General features: G+C 43.6%; 1 protein-coding gene across 3 annotated transcripts in view; it reads right to left on the bottom strand.

The window, feature by feature from the left end:
- Positions 1-13,580, bottom strand: part of FZD6 (frizzled class receptor 6) — a 28,293-nt gene extending 14,713 nt beyond the window's left edge. The window contains exons 1-2 of one of the 3 annotated variants that reach the window (XM_063327321.1): positions 13,519-13,580; positions 12,535-12,934 (exon numbers count right to left, since the gene is read on the bottom strand). In XM_063327321.1, coding sequence (XP_063183391.1) covers positions 12,535-12,714 — 180 coding nt within the window. In that variant the 5' untranslated portion in view covers positions 12,715-12,934; positions 13,519-13,580. Of the gene's footprint in view, positions 1-12,534; positions 12,935-13,132; positions 13,375-13,518 lie in introns of those variants that run through there. The other 2 variants (XM_063327322.1, XM_063327320.1) reach the window with 2 other exon arrangements.
- Positions 13,581-17,602: the final 4,022 nt, after the last annotated feature.

The following is a 17,602-nucleotide window of genomic DNA, read 5'->3' as shown; positions in this document are numbered from 1 at the left end:
GTAAAGAATTTGGGATTTACTATCTCAGAAATTCAGTTATAAATTCATAATAAAACAACAACACAACTGAGATGAGTGAAAACAAATGGTGCAAAGTACAGAATAAATGGCTAACATGCTCTTAAACATGCTTTGCCAACAAGTAAATTGCAACCTAGAACTGTATGTGAATCTCATGCTCAGCATGCTTCTCTGTTTTATGCTTAACAGGCTTACAAGTGCAAGACACAACAGAAACACGCTCATTATTCCAGGCAGACAGTGCAGATGCTCTGTCCTACCTCATTTCAGTTTTATCCTAGAGAAAAGTACTACCAGGGATGATCAGATGTCTGCAGAGTTGGGATGTATAACTACTAACATATGTCAAAACAACCAAGTGAAAATATTCTCCTGTACTCTGCTGATTAATGTCACAGAAATATTTAAATAATACTGAAAACAGTGGATCAAAATACCGAGGTCTTTGTTACAATCAGCTATGGTAAACATTGATTGTAAGAAACAGGAAACATCTTGAATTGCTGAGATATGCAGAGGACCAGAGCCTTTGTTCAGCCATTGAAGCCAGTTATTTAAGGCAATAGCAACCTACTCTCCCAGTCACTGAGGTCTAGCTAACAAGTTAAAACACTTAACTTAGTTAACATAGTTAACACTGAGGTTAACTAAGTTAAACAACGACACCAGCTGTCTCAGTGTTAAGCAACGGTACCTGTTTCATGATTTGATATGAATCTTGTGACCTAAAGCAACATTACAACCTTGTCATTACATAACTGTGTGTTTCAATCATGGAATCAGGCTTAAATCTCAATTTCTACAATCACACTACACTCTGTGCCCCAGAGTCCTACCTATATTAAAGATACACATTGTTATTCATGGAACGATTTACCTGCTTTACAGGAAATAACATCTCACCTTAACGATTATTAAATAATGATTAATAATTTATAGCACAAGACTCAAACACAACTACCGTTGAGTAAGTGCCATAGAATTAAAGTACAACCTCAAAACCTAAACACAATCTATTTTACATATACGCTTTCATATGTGATATGTAGCACTGTCAACCACGGTGTATATAAATGGTCTCAAAAGAATAGGCAGTAATTACTCTTTATACTCCCAGAGCTACACTAGCAATTAATCTTCACGGTATCTTTAGCCACTTTTATAATGATAATCTGTTTCAATTAAAAACAGTTAAACAAGTACGGCATGGTTGATTTAATCCTACGCTATTGTTTCAGTAGAGCTATTCTCAACTGGATGCGAATGAGATTAGCATCATACCCAGAGAGATTAATGTCTTCGTACAATTCCCAGATGGGCTGGCATGGGTGATAATTTGCTCGTGGCCACAGTGAATCAGCTGCCAAGAAACTCTGACTCCTAATTCATGCACAATTAATTAAGTCACGATAAATAAGCGTCCTAACACATGAAGCTAAATGAAGGATGAAATTTTCAAGTTTGATTAGATTCAAAGCAATTTTGAGAAAAGACTAGGTTCTTCCAATTGGCTGCTATATTGATGGGTTTAGATCAAAGGCGAGTTAAAGATGCTTTTTAAGTCGGTATGTAAGGATTTACAAACGCAGGATGCTAAGGCAGTTTAAGTGTCAGCGTCTTGTTGCTACATGTCTGCTAGAAGTTGCCACTTCAAGAGCAGAGCTGCAAACCAGAAAATGTGGGTGCAGCTTACAAATGCTAGTGCAATGTCAACCATCCTTTAAGCTACCAATGAAGATGGTATGAAGTAATTTGCTACTAATTTAGCAGGGGCCCCAAATACTCCATGTCACTACCTGAGCTGTGGGTAGTAATTGACCATTGCTGACAGCAGCAAGTATCAGTCCTAATCTGTATTTTCTAACCTCGGTCAAAATTATATGGGTAACTCCTCTAAGACAAAAGTTTTTCAGGACTAAAAATCACTGATAGGAATAAAATATTTTAGATATGAATATACATAAATTCAATACGCATCATTAGCACATGCCAATTTGACAGAGGTAGAAGAAAAACATTGAAAGCACACGAATCATTTAACTTATTAAAATAAGCTGCTTTTAAACAAAACAGCATTACTTTCTACAGCTTTCAAAATAGAATTAAGGCAAATACAATCAAGTTTAATTTGTCAAACACTTTTAAAAATGTAATCAGTCTAGCATTTACAGAGGTAAGAATGAAATCTTTTGTCACAGTAGAAATCAGGTTACCCCAGTAGTTTGTGTACCAGTCTACCCCAGTAGACACAAATAGTTTCCGTTTCCTACTCAAGGACAACCTAGAGTTCAAGCCGGGGGGGGGGGGGGGGGAGGGCGCTAAGAAAGAAAGAAAAATGGAGTCAAAAAGCAAGTGGACCAAACAATGCTGTTCTGCAATGAAAGATGTTTGCAAAGATATGGCCTTTCATCTTTGTCCTTCAGCTGAACAGCAGAGGCAATAGATGCACTTGGACTTCCAAAAGCAACAAGTTATTTTAGGGCTCCAAACAAAGCGTGGGGCAGCTTCCCTTGCCAGAGTTGACAAGCTGAACTGTTCCCAGCAGCCTGCTCCTCCCACAGCCCATACAGTATGGGAGCTGACGACTGGTCAGCAGCTGAAGCATCAAACTTAGAAAGCAAAGTCAGATGACAAATGACCTTAAAAATGCTGTGCTGTAAACTCAGTGGCTCAGGGACTGACTCGCCATCAGCCAGGTGCCCGTGCAGTGCAGACCCCAGGGGGCCAGACCCTCATCACCCACCTCAAGCTGAACCAGCCAGGCCACAGTTTGCCTGATCAATGAGCTGAATTACCCATCATCTGCACGTTCAATGTATTTGCAACTGAGTGTATCTGTAAACTCTTCACCATCATTCACCCCTACACCTATATATGCAATATACTTTAATACTTACTCCCTTGTGAACCTCCATACTAGCTGTTCAAAGCTGATCACAGAATCACAGAATGTGATGGGACAGAAATGGATGGGACTATAAATGAGAAATCCAACCAGAATAAGGACAAGGCACATGGGACAAGGTTTTCAGAGGTCAGTAGGGCAGCGAGAGGCTCACTTATTTTAAAAAAAGTAAAAACTCAAAAACCCACTCTACCACCACAACTGGGCACTAAACTTGCCATTGCCAGTATATACAGATGTATACACAGAAAGATAAAGCAGGCTTATTCTGCTTTTTACTTCTGGAGGCTCTGGGCTGTTTTGCATTAACTAGCAACTACAGAATTTCTTTCTGTAATAAAACAACCTAGTTCCATGTTTTCCCTTTAAGTATTTCTTAAGTACAAAATAAAACTACATATATCCCTATATTTCTTAACTCTAACAAAGGTTAGAAGTGTTATAAACAGGAATATTACATCTCGCTAAGAAGTTATTCTGAAACAAACTAAGTACTAGTATTCCAACACTTTCCAAAATGGCTTATTAGCAAAATTGACTGCATTTTGTGGTTCTAACCTAAATTATAGTTTGACCTAAATTATAGATATTCCAGCTTCTGCAATTTACAGTCCAAAACAAACATGAGAAAGTTTTCCCAAGCATTACAGAACTGAACTATTTATGCAACGCTTTCAATTATATATGGTTTTATCTCCATGTATACTACACAGAGCATAAAAGGCAGATAAATACAAGTTAACTGAAGGAAAGTATACTGCGGGCCCTCAAACATCTAAAGTCTAGACAAAGCTTCACTACATCTGGACTGTGGTAGCTGAAGTATCCCAAAATAATCTTAAATTCTTCATGTATTTGCCATGTATTACAGCAGTAAATGGATTTATTACTGAACTTTTTGCATAGAATACAATTTAGAAGACTACCAGTAATACTGTTGAGAGACTGCCTGTTATCTATAGAAAAACTCCTCATGTGAAGGGAATTCTGCAGAAGTCATCATTGCTCTGGTTCAAAAAAGGCAGACTAGATTCATGTTTTCCCTGTCTTTGTGAGTGTGTAGACGGACTTTAGTGGAACAGCAGCACCCAAGTTACCAGAGTAGTAACGCTGCACCATGCTTTTTTCCTTGCCTACTTCATGCATAAACTAAATCAGGATGACCTCAGTCATGACAGGATTGATCTTCTCGAGCAAACTTCTGTCAGTCTTCAGTGACACCAAGTAAAGCAATCAAGAGCCAGATCCGCAGAGGGGACTGGTTATTGAAACAGAAACTTGCGATGCCCAACTTCCACGTACTTTACAAAGTCCTCAAAAGCAGTTTCCCTATCCGATGTCCACACAGAGAAGCATTCACAGGATTCAGGAAGCAGAGATACCCTCACAGCCTGAAGAAAATGCTCGAGAGCAGGAAGAATCGAATCGCATGTATCTCCAGAAGTTAGGCAGCTAACACCAAGCTCCGAGGCAGTGTTTATGCAACAGACTACTCCTCAGAATGCTCAGGGACCCATGTTCAGACACCTCCTTTGCCAGTCCATAAAATAAAAATTCAAGCAGTCTTTAAAAAAAAAAAGAAAAGAGAGCGAGAGAGACAAAATAAAGCAGCTTCAGTCAATAGCTTAGTGACTGGTATGCTCCTAGGAGAGAAACTGGGGATCCTGTTCCACTGAGTATTTAAGTATTTTAAATAAGATGACACAGGATCAACAGAGAGAAGCAAGAGACATTTCAGTGCTAAAAAAAGCCATACAATCTGCAGTTAGAGATTTACCTGTCACTACAAACTCAGCCTGGAAGGGACAACCAGTCCTCTTCCCCCCAGGATACTCAATTCCCCTTTTCTAACCCAAGCCGTGCTAATACTAGGAGAGCATTTGATGTCCCTTACCATCACAGAGTTACCAGGATGACAAGAAAGCCAGTTCTGTGGATGCAAAGGCATCCGAACCAGCCCAGCCAGGTGCCTTTTCTACATGGCTGCTGATCCTGCTCTGAGTCCACACAGGAGCACAGTTATATGCACAACAGCTTTGGCTCAAAGCTGACCCCCTTAGACCTGAGGAAGCTCTGCAAGGAGCCATGCTGTCGCCTGCATCAAGTTTTCCACTCTTTGCAGCCCTGGGCTAGCCATGCTATTGGCTAGGTGGGGGCAGAGATATTGTATATAAATTAGAAAATCATCTGGCTTATGAAGTTAATTCCCATACTAATGGCGAATAATGAAGTGCCACCTTCAGCCTCCCAAATCCAACAAAATGAAAAGTAACCACATCCATTGATTTCTTGCCTACAACTCATAAAAATGAGACATAGCTTGTCTCATGGCCAGCCAAGCAGCATGTCAGTATTTCAAGGTATGACCAGCTAGAAATAATAAAATGAGAAGACAGAAGAAAGAACTGCAGGTAGTGAGGTAAATAAATGCAGCTTCATGGAATTCAACTCAGTCATCTGACTTGTACATGCCTGACTGACGTTGTCTCTTACATCACAACAAAGTGAATGGATTAGTGTAATTGTAAAGAAATTAGTACTTTTAATACTTTTCATGCAGTACAGCATCAAATGCTTTCTTGAACTTCAAATAGACTGGCTTAGTCCCTAGAAAATGTACTCAAGTCACTTCTGCCATGCACATGAGCTGACAACGAGGACAGGATCTTCTAAATGAATTCTCAGTAACACAGGAGCACAGACCAACACAAGTCAGACACAGCACTAGAAACAAATGACTAGAGAGTCTGAACCACAAACCAGAGACAGTTCAAAAGAACAATAGAAAACTGGATGGCAGCCTGTTTGTTTGTGTTTGGGAAGCTTTCACCATGTAGCCAACTTTCTATATACTTAGAATCCACCATCTGCCATAAATTTTGATCCAGAGCAATTTTCTGTAAAATCTTCTGGGAAGATCAGGGTGCACGCAAAACGGAAAACGAGGCCTTCCACTTTAAATTCACTTCTATAGGTATCATCTTCAATACAGCTTGAAAACATAAAATTATAATCATTACTAATAATTATTATTATTCAGAGTAGATCATTATTGTAACAGCAAAAGCAGTACTTAAGATTTTAAAAAAAGATATACATAAAATCTCTTTTGAAAAAAATGTGATATTTCATTCCTAAGTATTTCTGGGAAATAGTTCTTATCTTCTACATATTTCTTTGTGGCATTTTTGTTCAGTTGTTTATTTTTATGAAGATAAAATGCCTAAAACAATTATAACTTGAGTAGTTACAGATTTTCGATATAGAAAAATTTTCTATGCATAGACGCATAGACGTGTATGCATCTTAATTAAGTTATTTTTATTTAGTAACTTTTATTTACTCTTAGTTTTGATTTATTCTGAGACACAGGCCAACCTGAGAGGCAAGAAAAACAACTTGCTTTTAAATAATATTAAAAAAAAAAAAAATCCAAATTCTAAAGGAGCAGTTAGACCGCTGGTAAGGAAAGAAGCCAATTCCTTTACTCCACTACTTTATAACAACCTCTTCCTTCCTCCAAATGCATGATGCCCACATGCAAGAAAGGGCTCTCTTAACAAAGCTAATGATGTTACTACAGAAGCCTCTTTCTGCTTGCACTGCCTCACACAGTCTCTCCTCCATCCCTCGAAAATCTCCACCTGAATCCTTGACACTTCAGACATCCTGCCTCCTCCTGATAGTGAGAGCAAAGAGTCAAAGGAGAGACAGTTTCCCAACAGTTCATTGCTTGCTGTAGCACAGAAGTAACTTATCACTACTCAATGGGACAATCTAGTGTGAGCTTTCACCCACCCCTCAAAGCAGCCAGGTACGCCCCCAGCACCTCCATCACACTGCAGAAATCTTCATGCATGAGAAGCTGGGGGATTTAAGGAGCTCACAAGCCATGTTATCATACTGTAACCTCACAGACAGTTAAGGACACACATTTGCTCTTCTTCTCCTTCACAGATGCCTCTGATAAGGAGGTGGATGCATCCTGCTCTTTATCAGAGCTATATGCAATTGCAGCTCTTCCTTCTGCCCTTTCCCCCAGCATCTCATTCCCAGACTGCTGCAGGCAAAAGGCAATACATGCCCTGGGGGGGTCACCCCTGAGGGGATGCTGCAGCACCTTGCAGCTGAGGTGGCACGGGGGAAGGCAGGGAGAGAAACAACAATGTGCACATAGTCACTGACAGGCCCACCAAGGACACAGAAAAGGACCAGAACAGCTCTTGTCCCACCCTGCTGCCCAACTGGTGAAGGATCAGGAGGCTTTACACATGTGACAGGGGTGGCAATTTCTGCAGGAGACTTTCCACTTCCCTCCAGAACTGCCAAACTATTGACTGTAGCAGCAACCGGTGGGGCAGATGCCTGAAGGCCTGTAAGAAGTCAACCCAATCGTAGAGACCTCCATCCTTATCAATTACTGCCATTCACCCCCATCCACAGGCACCACCCTAGGGAGGGTAGCACGCAGCATGCTTGACACAGCTAGGACCCCTCGTGTTCTGACCAGTTCTGAATGCCTGTATTAGCCAGTGTTTCCTTATCGTTAGTCCACAGCACTCATTTTGTTGGCCATGATGCCTTTCCTCACATTATCTTCCCTATTTGTCCTATTCTAAAAAGAAAAAAAAAATAATCAAGGCCACCTTTTCTTCTACCCTTTCATCTTAAGATCTGTGGGCCATGTTAACCTTCAGCATATAACATTTTGTTCGTAGCTCCAGGCATACTCCTCAGAGAGATCCCCCACCCAGCTGGATTCTTAAGCTCTGCTTAAAATGGTGCACCTTGTACCTTCCTAGCAAGAGCATGAGCTCATGTGAAGCTGTAACAGAGCTGGGACATGGAGTCCAGGTAACTGGGCATTATTAGGCCATCGTGAGGCTGGACAGGTACAGTCACTCTCTGAAACGCTGCTTTTAATTTTTGTATGCAGAATAAATGTGTGGAGAATTTGGCCACTAAGTGCTTTGTGTCAATAGTCACCGGGACTGAGGAAATCTGGTTGTGCAGGCCCTCTGGGGAATACAGCACGGGCCAAACTGGGAAGGACATGGTTATTCTCTGAAGTAACTGGATCTATCAGAAATTTAAGCCCAGGAAAGATGGATGATTCTTTTTTTTCTCCCCAGGAAGTTCTTGTCTGTCTCACTACAGGGATGAAAAGGAGTAGATATCTCTGGTTAAGACGACATCCTTTCTGTCCTGCAAAGACTGATTATCCAGGCCTGTCTCTTATGTCTCTATATCATAGCAAGTTTCTCTCCCCCCATTAATAGTAGCTGCCTACACAGCTCTTACGCTCTCCTTCACACCACCCCTTCTTCTAATAGCTAAGCAGAAAGCAAACAAGCAAGTCTCCACTCATCTCCACTAAGTAGTTCAGAAGAAGAGGGCAGACATATGCATCTTTTCCTCTGGCAAGCAAATTACTACTGTGATGCAGCAGTCACAGCTGCACACAATACACAGAAAAGGTTCAGAAAGGCAACAGGAGACAAAGCAACCATGCTTGCCCCAAAGGGCTAGTGAATCAACACAAAGCAGCAAACTTTGTGGTGCAGACACTCCTACCCTCTCCTTTGGAATGGGGTAGAACAAAAAAGATGACAGAATAGTAGTTTTAGAAACTGTCATATTTAATCACTGGTTTGTCACATTGGAAAAGACAGCATTGACATTTGACCATGTCCCCTATCCCATAGACTCCTTTCCTGGACCATTCACTGGAAGTATCTTCATATTGAATTAACTGTAAATTTATATTTAGTGAAAGCAAATTAAGTGATTACATTAAAAATTTTAACTTGCAGAACTTCAGTACGAAGCTTTTGAAGGTACTTTCTTAATCCACTTCAAACTGGTTTTGTTAGTTTAAACTGACCCTAGTTCTCATACAATTTCTCCCACTGCCGCAGACAGCTGCGCCAAACACACACACACACACATTCTGGCACACGGTCACAAACTCAGAACTGAACGGAAAACTCACTACTGAATCATTTTTCCAGTCTCTGAGGTACTTTATTGTTCTCTGTGGGACATTTTCCAGTGTTTTGTATAGTCTGCTTTAAAAACTCACTGGCAAGCCTTCTGTCTTTGTACTTCTACAGACCTGTAGATCCTACCCAGGTCAGGAAGTCTTAAGGGCTTGTCTACGGTAGACACATTCCAGAACTGCAGCAGAACAGATTAAGAGATATGAACAAAAAGTTACGACACAGTAATATTCTCTGCCTTGCTGGAATAATGCCTTAATAATAATAAGGCTTTATGTTGGCAACCTATTCCGAGATAGTTATAGCACGGATTACTTTGGAATTTGAAGTGACTTGGTTTGGAGGATGACCACGAGGGGGAGTTACCCCTATTTAAGTATAGCTGTAATGAACCAGCTGTTCTGTTATGTCCATCCATTTTCCTCACTAGACAAACCCTACATCTTCAGCCTTCCAATCTGAGCTAGTAGTAACCTGAGCAGTGTTACTACTAAACTGCTTTGAGATACCAATACTGTAAGCATCTGCAAATAATTAGACTCCACTGTCATCCACCTGTTTAGCTGATACACAAAAAACCAAAACTTCACACCACAGTCACATGGTTTTATTTTCCAAAAATCACCATTTGTTGTACAAACAAAACCAATCCAAATACAAAGCAAAATTCAATTAGCTTAAACTCAATCCAAGTCAAAAGCTTGGAATAAAATATAAATTAAAAAAGGGGGCAGGAATGGAGGGTGCAACTGGAAATTATGAATTTTCTATTGCAGAAAATAAGATTCCAGAAGGACTATCACCAGTAGCGAGAATACCCGTAACAGAGGCCATAAGATTGAGTTAGTCTTTTTTCCTGCTTTAATAAGTTCATTGTACTGGTTTATAGCAGGTCATTTGGAAGAGCTGATACATGATGCAGAAATGCAAGACCACAGATCAGCTGGTAATCCACCCGATTTCCTAGCAGACATCCACCACCTGAGACAGTGGGTCCACACGATCCTCTCCTGGAGGATTACTATGAAGACACCAGGACTCGCATCAAGGTACTTTCTGCACAAAATACTTTGATTTCACCATCTTCCCTGGGATTGCATGATTAAGCAGCTTGCTCAAAGTCATTTAAAAAAAAAAATGAGGAAAATATTACAAGCTTCAATCTCAAACCCAGTGTTTACATCCTAAGACCATGCCCAGTCTTGAGAACAGGCTGTGGGGAGGGAAGGGGGAAGAGAGAGATGAAATTAAAAACCAAAGCCTTTAAGCATTCCTACTGAGGATCAAAGGAAAGCAGTTTTAACCAACACACTATTAAAATTCTTTCTTTGGTATGAACAAAGTTTGGACTGCCAATTACAGAAAAATTCAAGCTCTTAAAACCACAGAAGTCTCTTCCACCTCCCAGCCCACTGCCTCATTATGGCTGCAAAGTAAAATTAAGCAATATTTCAGAAGTCAATAGCTCCTCCTCTGCTGTAACACCAAGTCCCCTGAAATGCAGAACCCTTTGCCAATCCTGAGAAGGTTCCTTGTTGCAGTCAACCACGGACAACCTAACTATACTGATGCCATTACTAAACACCACGTACAATCACATCAAATTGCGTAAGTGACATTGGTACTCACTGGTCTCCCCCAGAGAAAAGGCCCAGCAATGAACTGCCCTAAGCTTATCACACTAACTCCAAGCTAACTGCTAGCAACAGATTCAATACAAGCTACATACAGAATGGGGGGAAGCTTCCTTACCCTTTCACCAGTAAAGCAGTTGTCTGAAAAATTCAGTTTGACCAAGCAGTCAATCAGCACTGCTGAATCACAAGTAAAGGCAGACAGATCAGCACCCATACACATTAGGTAGTTTAGAAATGCCTGCGCAACACTGCAGTAGTGAGGTATAACAAATTAGAGGCCAGACAGTAGCAATGACAGGACACTAGGAAGAAAATGAAACAGGGTAGGGAAATCAAATCCTGATAGACACTGTTGTTCCATGTAGCCACCCAGTCAGTTGGCTGAGTACTGATCAACCACTGCAGTGGTCAGAGGTGGTTATAAGGGAGACAGGATGGAAAAAGAAAGAAAAAACCCAAAATGCCTCACTACCACGCAGTTTTTATGAAGTAGCTGTATGAGAACAGGTAAGCCATGAACCTTTCCAGAAGGAACTTCCTCCATGCAGAAGGCATGCAGTAGGCACAAGTTACTGACAGTTCAGAAAAGTCAGTCATGGCAAACTATTAAAAATGGCTCTGTGGTCTTTCTGTTGTAACAGCGGCATGACTGGAAGGCACAAATACTGACAAAAGCTGGCTCAATAGTTGTAGTTAAGACACACCAAGTAAAAACCAGCAGCATACCTGATGAGATAAAAGTGGCAGACGCTGTAGAAAGCATTCCTGACAAATGATGACTGGAGAAGGCACTGCACACTAGTTTACAACTGGAGCCTATAGCCTGCCTTCCAATTTAAAACCCACAATTTATCTGAGATCTGCAGCTCAGTTCAGTTGCTTGAATACAGGTGTCTTAACATTTGATACCAGAATTTGCCACGCACCTACACTGGGCTGGCAAACGTGATGTGAGACCAAAGCCTGTGGCCTTCCAGGCTGACAGCTAGAGGCCAAACAGGGAATTCTGACTACCCTAAACAACACTAAAAAAAAATAATTTTGGCAACTGAACCAAGCTCCTCCTCCAAGCTCAGTAAAGAATATGCAACTAAGATTTTAGTAATAGTAGCCACCTTCAATACCACCTATATATTTTTTTAAACCAGAAACTTCATAATTTTCCAACTCACTTCTGTTTCACTCTCTGCACAGCACAAGACGGTAAGCTTTTCAAGACCTGTGTTAAGGTGTTCCCCCTCCTCTTACCACTGAAAAAGCCATTATTAAAACAGGTTTAAAACTTGTTTTACAAGCCTCTCACCCAGAAAGGCTCTCGCCCTTTAGAGCTATTGCTATCGGCAAAGCCTTTCCACAAGGTGGCATATTCTCAAGGGAGCTGTACGTTACAGACAGTTCAGGTAAGAAAAAAGCCTGTTGGGGGGGGTGCAGGGAAAGAATGTTGCTCTTTCTGTCAGAAGTTTGAGCATCAAGTCAGAAAACAACAGAAGGCAAAAGACACAATGGAGAATAAGTCTAGGTACTTCTCCTTAGTAGATGTAAGCCGAGAGAGCAACGAAGAGCAACTTCTAAACATTATTTTTGCACTACCTGAGTTCAGGGGCGCCAGGTTATCATACGCTACGTTCCCAGAGAACTTCAAGAACTACTCTATAAACCAGTGAGATACCTGGGCTATATGTAACCAGCTCTGCCAAAGAGCTCTGCTGTGCTACACCCATTCCTCTTCCACTTCCAATACAGGATCCAAGGTGGGGCAGGGGGGAAGGTGTCCATAGCTCCCTTACACAGTGCTTATATAACCACGCAGCTCTAGTGCACTCCAAAAAGATTTAAAGAAACATCTAGCCACTAAACATTATCTGCCTTGTCATTCAGTGCAACAGATATCACTACACCATTTCCCAATGAGAGAAAAGGTTGTTTCACAGTGTTTATTTTTACATACTACAGTAGGGGTGGGAGAACTTACCTCCATTTGGAGAGCAGCCGTGTCCTGGTCATAGTGTCCCATGATGTTTGGGAAAAAAGTCATATTGTAAGGCATTCCTGAACATCTGGAAATAGTAATTGGCTCACATGTGAATAAACTGTGCCCTCGCACCAGAGTGAGAAGTAAACTGCAAGTCGCAGAGAACGCAAGTACTCCCATTTTGTCAGGATCTCCCACTTCAGCACATAGCTCTGCTCAGTAGTTAGACAGACCGGCTTTGCACCAGGACAAAAACACGCATCTTCCTCTGCTGGTTCCAGCGCAAGGCAAGGACGCAGGCAGCAAGGCAGACGATCACACTCCTCACCGCTCCTTTAGGCATTTCCCCATCTTGGCTGACTGCAATGTCACTAAATCCCTTCTTCCTCGAGCCTGTACGCTGCAGAACCGGGAAAAGACAGGACAGAGTAATTAACAGCAGGAACAACCCGACCGCGACCCCCCCCCGTCCCAAGGCCGAACGCGGCCTCCTCACAGGCCCCCGGGAGACGGGGCAGCTCCCGCCGGAGCCGCACCCCACCCCCCGTGCCCCGCTCCGCCGGGGCAGCGCCCGCGGCCGACCCCGGACCCCACATACCCCGCAGGGCCCGCGGCGCGGCCCGTCCTGTCCCGGGGAGCGCCGCCTCGCCCACGGGGAGCGGTGCGTTTGGCCACCGCTCCCGCCCGGGCCCCGGAGCCACCGCTGCTCCCAACGCCCCGTTGTCGGCGCTGGGTTCCCAGCCCCGCCCTGGGAAGCGGCGCCCGCGGGGCCGGGCGGGGAAGCCGGCCGAGAAGTCGGCCCAGGAGCCGGGGCTCGCCTCGGCGCCGCATCCCCGCCACGCCCGGGCCGCGCCCCCGCCGCCCCCTCACCGGGACCCGCCTCCCGGCGGACGCTTCCCCCCTCGGCGTACGGCCCGGGGCGCCGCTCCGAGGAGAAGCAGCCGCTCCCCAGGGACGGGACGGGACGGGACCCGCCGCACTCACCTGGGCCGGCCCGGCAGCCGTCCCCCCCCCGCCGCGGCTGCGATGGCCGCGGCCGCCCGGCGCCACCGAGAGGATGTGGCGTCGGGGGTAGGGGGGGGCGCGCTCGCGCGATACTTGGCGGGCGGGGGCGGGGCGCGCAGGTGAGGGCCGCCTCGTGCCGTCCCCTCACGGCGGTGCCGGCCCCCGCGCCGCCAGCCTGGCAAAAATGTCCGAATCCTCAGGAGATGAGGGGTGCGGAGGGTCGTTAGATGAGGCTAAGGCTGAGGAGGAGGCTGATGTTAGAAGGCGGTGTGGAACGGCTGAATGCAATGGCGGACAGGGAGGTGATTGGGGTCTTTGCGGAGGAAAGGGGCGCCGAGGTGAGGACAAAGGGAGATGGGTGTTCAGAGGAAGGAGGAGCACCGTGGTGGCTCGGGTGCTCAGGCTGCCGCTGTCTCCCAGAGACCCGGCTCAAGGATGTGCGAACTGTCCTGCTGCTGCTGACTGAGACCACACTCTCATCAAATACATGGAGTCATGGAATGGTTGGGGTTGGAAGGGACCTTAAAGATAATCTCATTCCAACCCCCCTGCCATGGGCAGGGACACCTCCCACTAGACCAGGCTGCTCAAAGCCCCATCCAGCCTGGCCTTGAACACTTCCAGGGATGGGGCATCCACAACCTCCCTGGGCAACCTGTTCCGATGTGTCACCACCCTCACAGTAAAGAATTTCTTCCTAATATCTAATCTAAATCTCCCCTCTTACAGCTGAAAACCATCACCCCTTGTCCTATCACTACACGCCCTTGTAAAAAGTCCCTCTCCAGCTTTCTTGTAGGCTCCCTTCAGATCCTGGGAGGCCGCTATAAGGTCTCCCCAGAACCACATCTTCTCCAGACTGATGTCCAGCTGTGCTTAGCTGTGTTTGCAAACACAGGCCTGACACCTAACTATAGAAATGCTGAAGGTTACTAGGCAGAGATGACCAAATTTCTCAGCGTGGAGCCACCCAAGGTCTCATCAGGCTGCTGCTCAGCCATGCAACTCGCTCTGTGCGCCAGGACTGGAACAGGAAACACCAGATGCCGAGACATGCAAACAAGGTTCAGAAATGGTTTGAGGATGTTCAGGCAGTGCTGCCTTTTTGCTAGTGTGCCCCAAGGTAGACCGTGCGCAGTCAGAATCCACAGTACCCAGATCAGAATCCCAGTACAGAATGCACAGTACCCAGAGAATCCGTCCATGCTTGGTGGAGAGTGTGAAGCTGCACGTGGTTGTTCAGAGGACCACAAGCATCTAAAAACCCTCTCTTCATGCAGGTCTTTTGTGTATCATTTCCTGTGTCACCCCACAGAATCATGGAACCCCTCCAGATTCCCTTGCGTGAAGCCATTTTAGCACCCGTATGAATCATGAGGAGGATTATACCTATCTGCCGCAGATCCACATAGCTCTGCCATTTGAGCAAATGGACTAACTTGATAGCTGGAATTAAATTTGCTGTACAAACAAGCAACTGAATCGGGAGGTGACCAACATTTTCCCAGCAGGTTTCACCAGTGATGTTAAATGAAACGCTTTTGGCAGGTTGTGGAAGTTAATGTGCTCTACTCTGTGAAAACACTCACCTACATTATCCTTTGTCACTGCTCCAGTTCTTGTCCTCCATCTGGCTTCTGTCCTAGTCTCTATCAGCAGCTTCTTCCCATCTTAGAAGTGTTACATTTTTCTTTTCATGAGCTCTGAGAGGCTTGCACGCTGTGCGGGTCTGGCACTGAGAGCACCAGGAGCATGCAAGGGAGAGTCTTCCCATCCCACAGCTGAAGAAGCCAGTCTAGGGACGTTCTTGCTCAGCCCTTGGTGAAGTTGCTGCATTGCTCTCCACTCCGGGAACACCATCAGTTCCTTGGATATGCTGAAAACTTGCAGGGAGAGGACGTGTTCGGTGCAGATTCGCAGTCCAGCAGATTTCTATTGAATTTTCTTTCCTTTCTAGTTTCATTAATGCCTATAGGCATTTTCATTAAAACAGCAGCAGAACTACCAAGGACCTTCTATACCAAGTGAAAAGTCTCTGCTTCCTAGTATGTAGGGTACACAAATTCTCAGACAAGCTTCTGTTATAATTTGTATATGAGAAAACTAGCATGTCTTACATGATTTTCATGAAAGCTTAATAAGAATTTTTTCTGAAACAACCAGACGAAAATCCAAAGTGTGGAAATTTCAGCCAAACCACAGAACTTTGTCGAAGTTTCATATGTCACAAGCGCCTGAAAATAGCGTATTGTGAGGAACTAAGGCTGCTAAACTCTGTTAAAACAGAGCTCGGATAGTATCATACTGTATAAATATGGCGTTATATAAAGTGATGGCTTAGTTCCTTCTATCAGAATGCATTTTCATACATAAATTAAATCTCTGAAAAACAGATATGGCTAAATAACATTGTTTTCCTTCCTTAAAGACTGTCATGTTTTTGTTAGATGATGGAAAAAGGCAGAGAAAAGGAAGGATAAGCCTTTTCTTCAATCACCTTATTAATATACTTTCTTTACTCACAACCTAGTTGCTAAGCAAGTTATTCCAGAGGTTGGTTCTCAGAGCCATGATCTGAATATATTTGTTTCTGGCTCTATAAAGGTCTTGACTAACCAGAGTGAGGAATGTGAGCACTCTCACTGGTATCTAGCAAAGCACCTTAAATTATCATTAAGTATTTTAAGCATGTGCTCAAATATATTGCTGATTAGGGATGCAACTACTCAGATGTGTAAGTACTTTGCTCACCTAGCACTGGAGATACTATTAACATTTCAGTTAATGTAATATTAATTTGCTGACCTTTCTCTGGCGCTGCTTAAAATAATAGTTTAGCAATTTTTACTACAAAGAGTTTACGTGATTCAGAGCCTTGTTTAAATCCTAGGTCATCTTCAGATGCCTTTCGACAAATGTAGCAGAGGGTGTTTCATCAGTGGCCGACAGCAGCTCCATTCCAAGCTCTGCTGGCGCCTACTGCCTGTGCGATGGATGTGGTGGAACAGATCGTCTGCCCGTGCTGCATCCGACTAGCTTAAACCCATCATTGGCAGAAACACTGACAGCTTGCCTGGGCTATGAACTGCAGCACACTTTTCTCCTTCAAATTTTTGTGGGGACATCCCTCCAGGAAAGGCAAACAGAAACATGACCACATTTACCTGCTGCGGGAACACGTTAGTGCCCCACGTGCTCGTGCACTAGGGAGGAAGGATCTCAAATGGTCGGCAGTTGTCAGGAAGAAGCCTACCTCTGAGACAAAAGGGGTATGTGTGTGGGTGGCTTTAGTGCTTGGGGTCTGCACAGGAGCAGTTGTACGCTGGCTGGAGCTTTCTCCTGTTGGCACATCTAAAAGCTTCATAACTGAATTACGCTGTTGGAACATTCTACGAAAGTTTCACTTAATGTAATTTAAGTGTTACAGATTTGCCAATTACGTATTTTGATGTTGGCTGATTCAGTTATAACGTTCATAACGTTCTTATTATTCTACATTTAAAACGCATTATTCATAATTTGGTGAAATTTAAAAGGACTAAATAGCCAGTAGATGGCACCAATAAATCCTGTTGTGAGACTTAAAATTGAAAAGTATAATTCTTTTCTTTTTCTCAAATGCATTTTGGAAATGAAAAAAAACTAGACAAAACAGCATTATTGATATAATTTATACTTACTGATTTACAGTAATAATCAGGGAAAACATTTCAATTTATCAACAGAATGTTTCCTAAGTCAAAACTCTACTGTTTAATTGAACGCATAAACTCGTGAGAAAGGCTTAGTAAGAACACACAGATGTGTTACAGTAATTTCCTAGTTATTTAGAAAATCCAGTCTTTAATAAGTTAATGCCCTCTGAGTACTTCTCCAACCTCATGCAGCTGTGTCAACTTAAACCTTTCTTTATAACACTTTTTTTCCATAAAGCCTTTAAACTGGAACCTCCCCCCAACCCACAATAGCAACAAAAACAGGAGAAGGAAGCATATCGAGAGAGCGAGAAGGTTTATGCATTGTCGTGTGCTAACTGCATTACTGGGTACTCAGAACCTGGGTC

This window comes from Chroicocephalus ridibundus, chromosome 2 (assembly GCF_963924245.1).
Source record: "Chroicocephalus ridibundus chromosome 2, bChrRid1.1, whole genome shotgun sequence".
Classification (NCBI taxonomy): Eukaryota; Metazoa; Chordata; class Aves; order Charadriiformes; family Laridae; genus Chroicocephalus; species Chroicocephalus ridibundus.
This window is presented reverse-complemented; position numbering and strand designations above follow the sequence as displayed.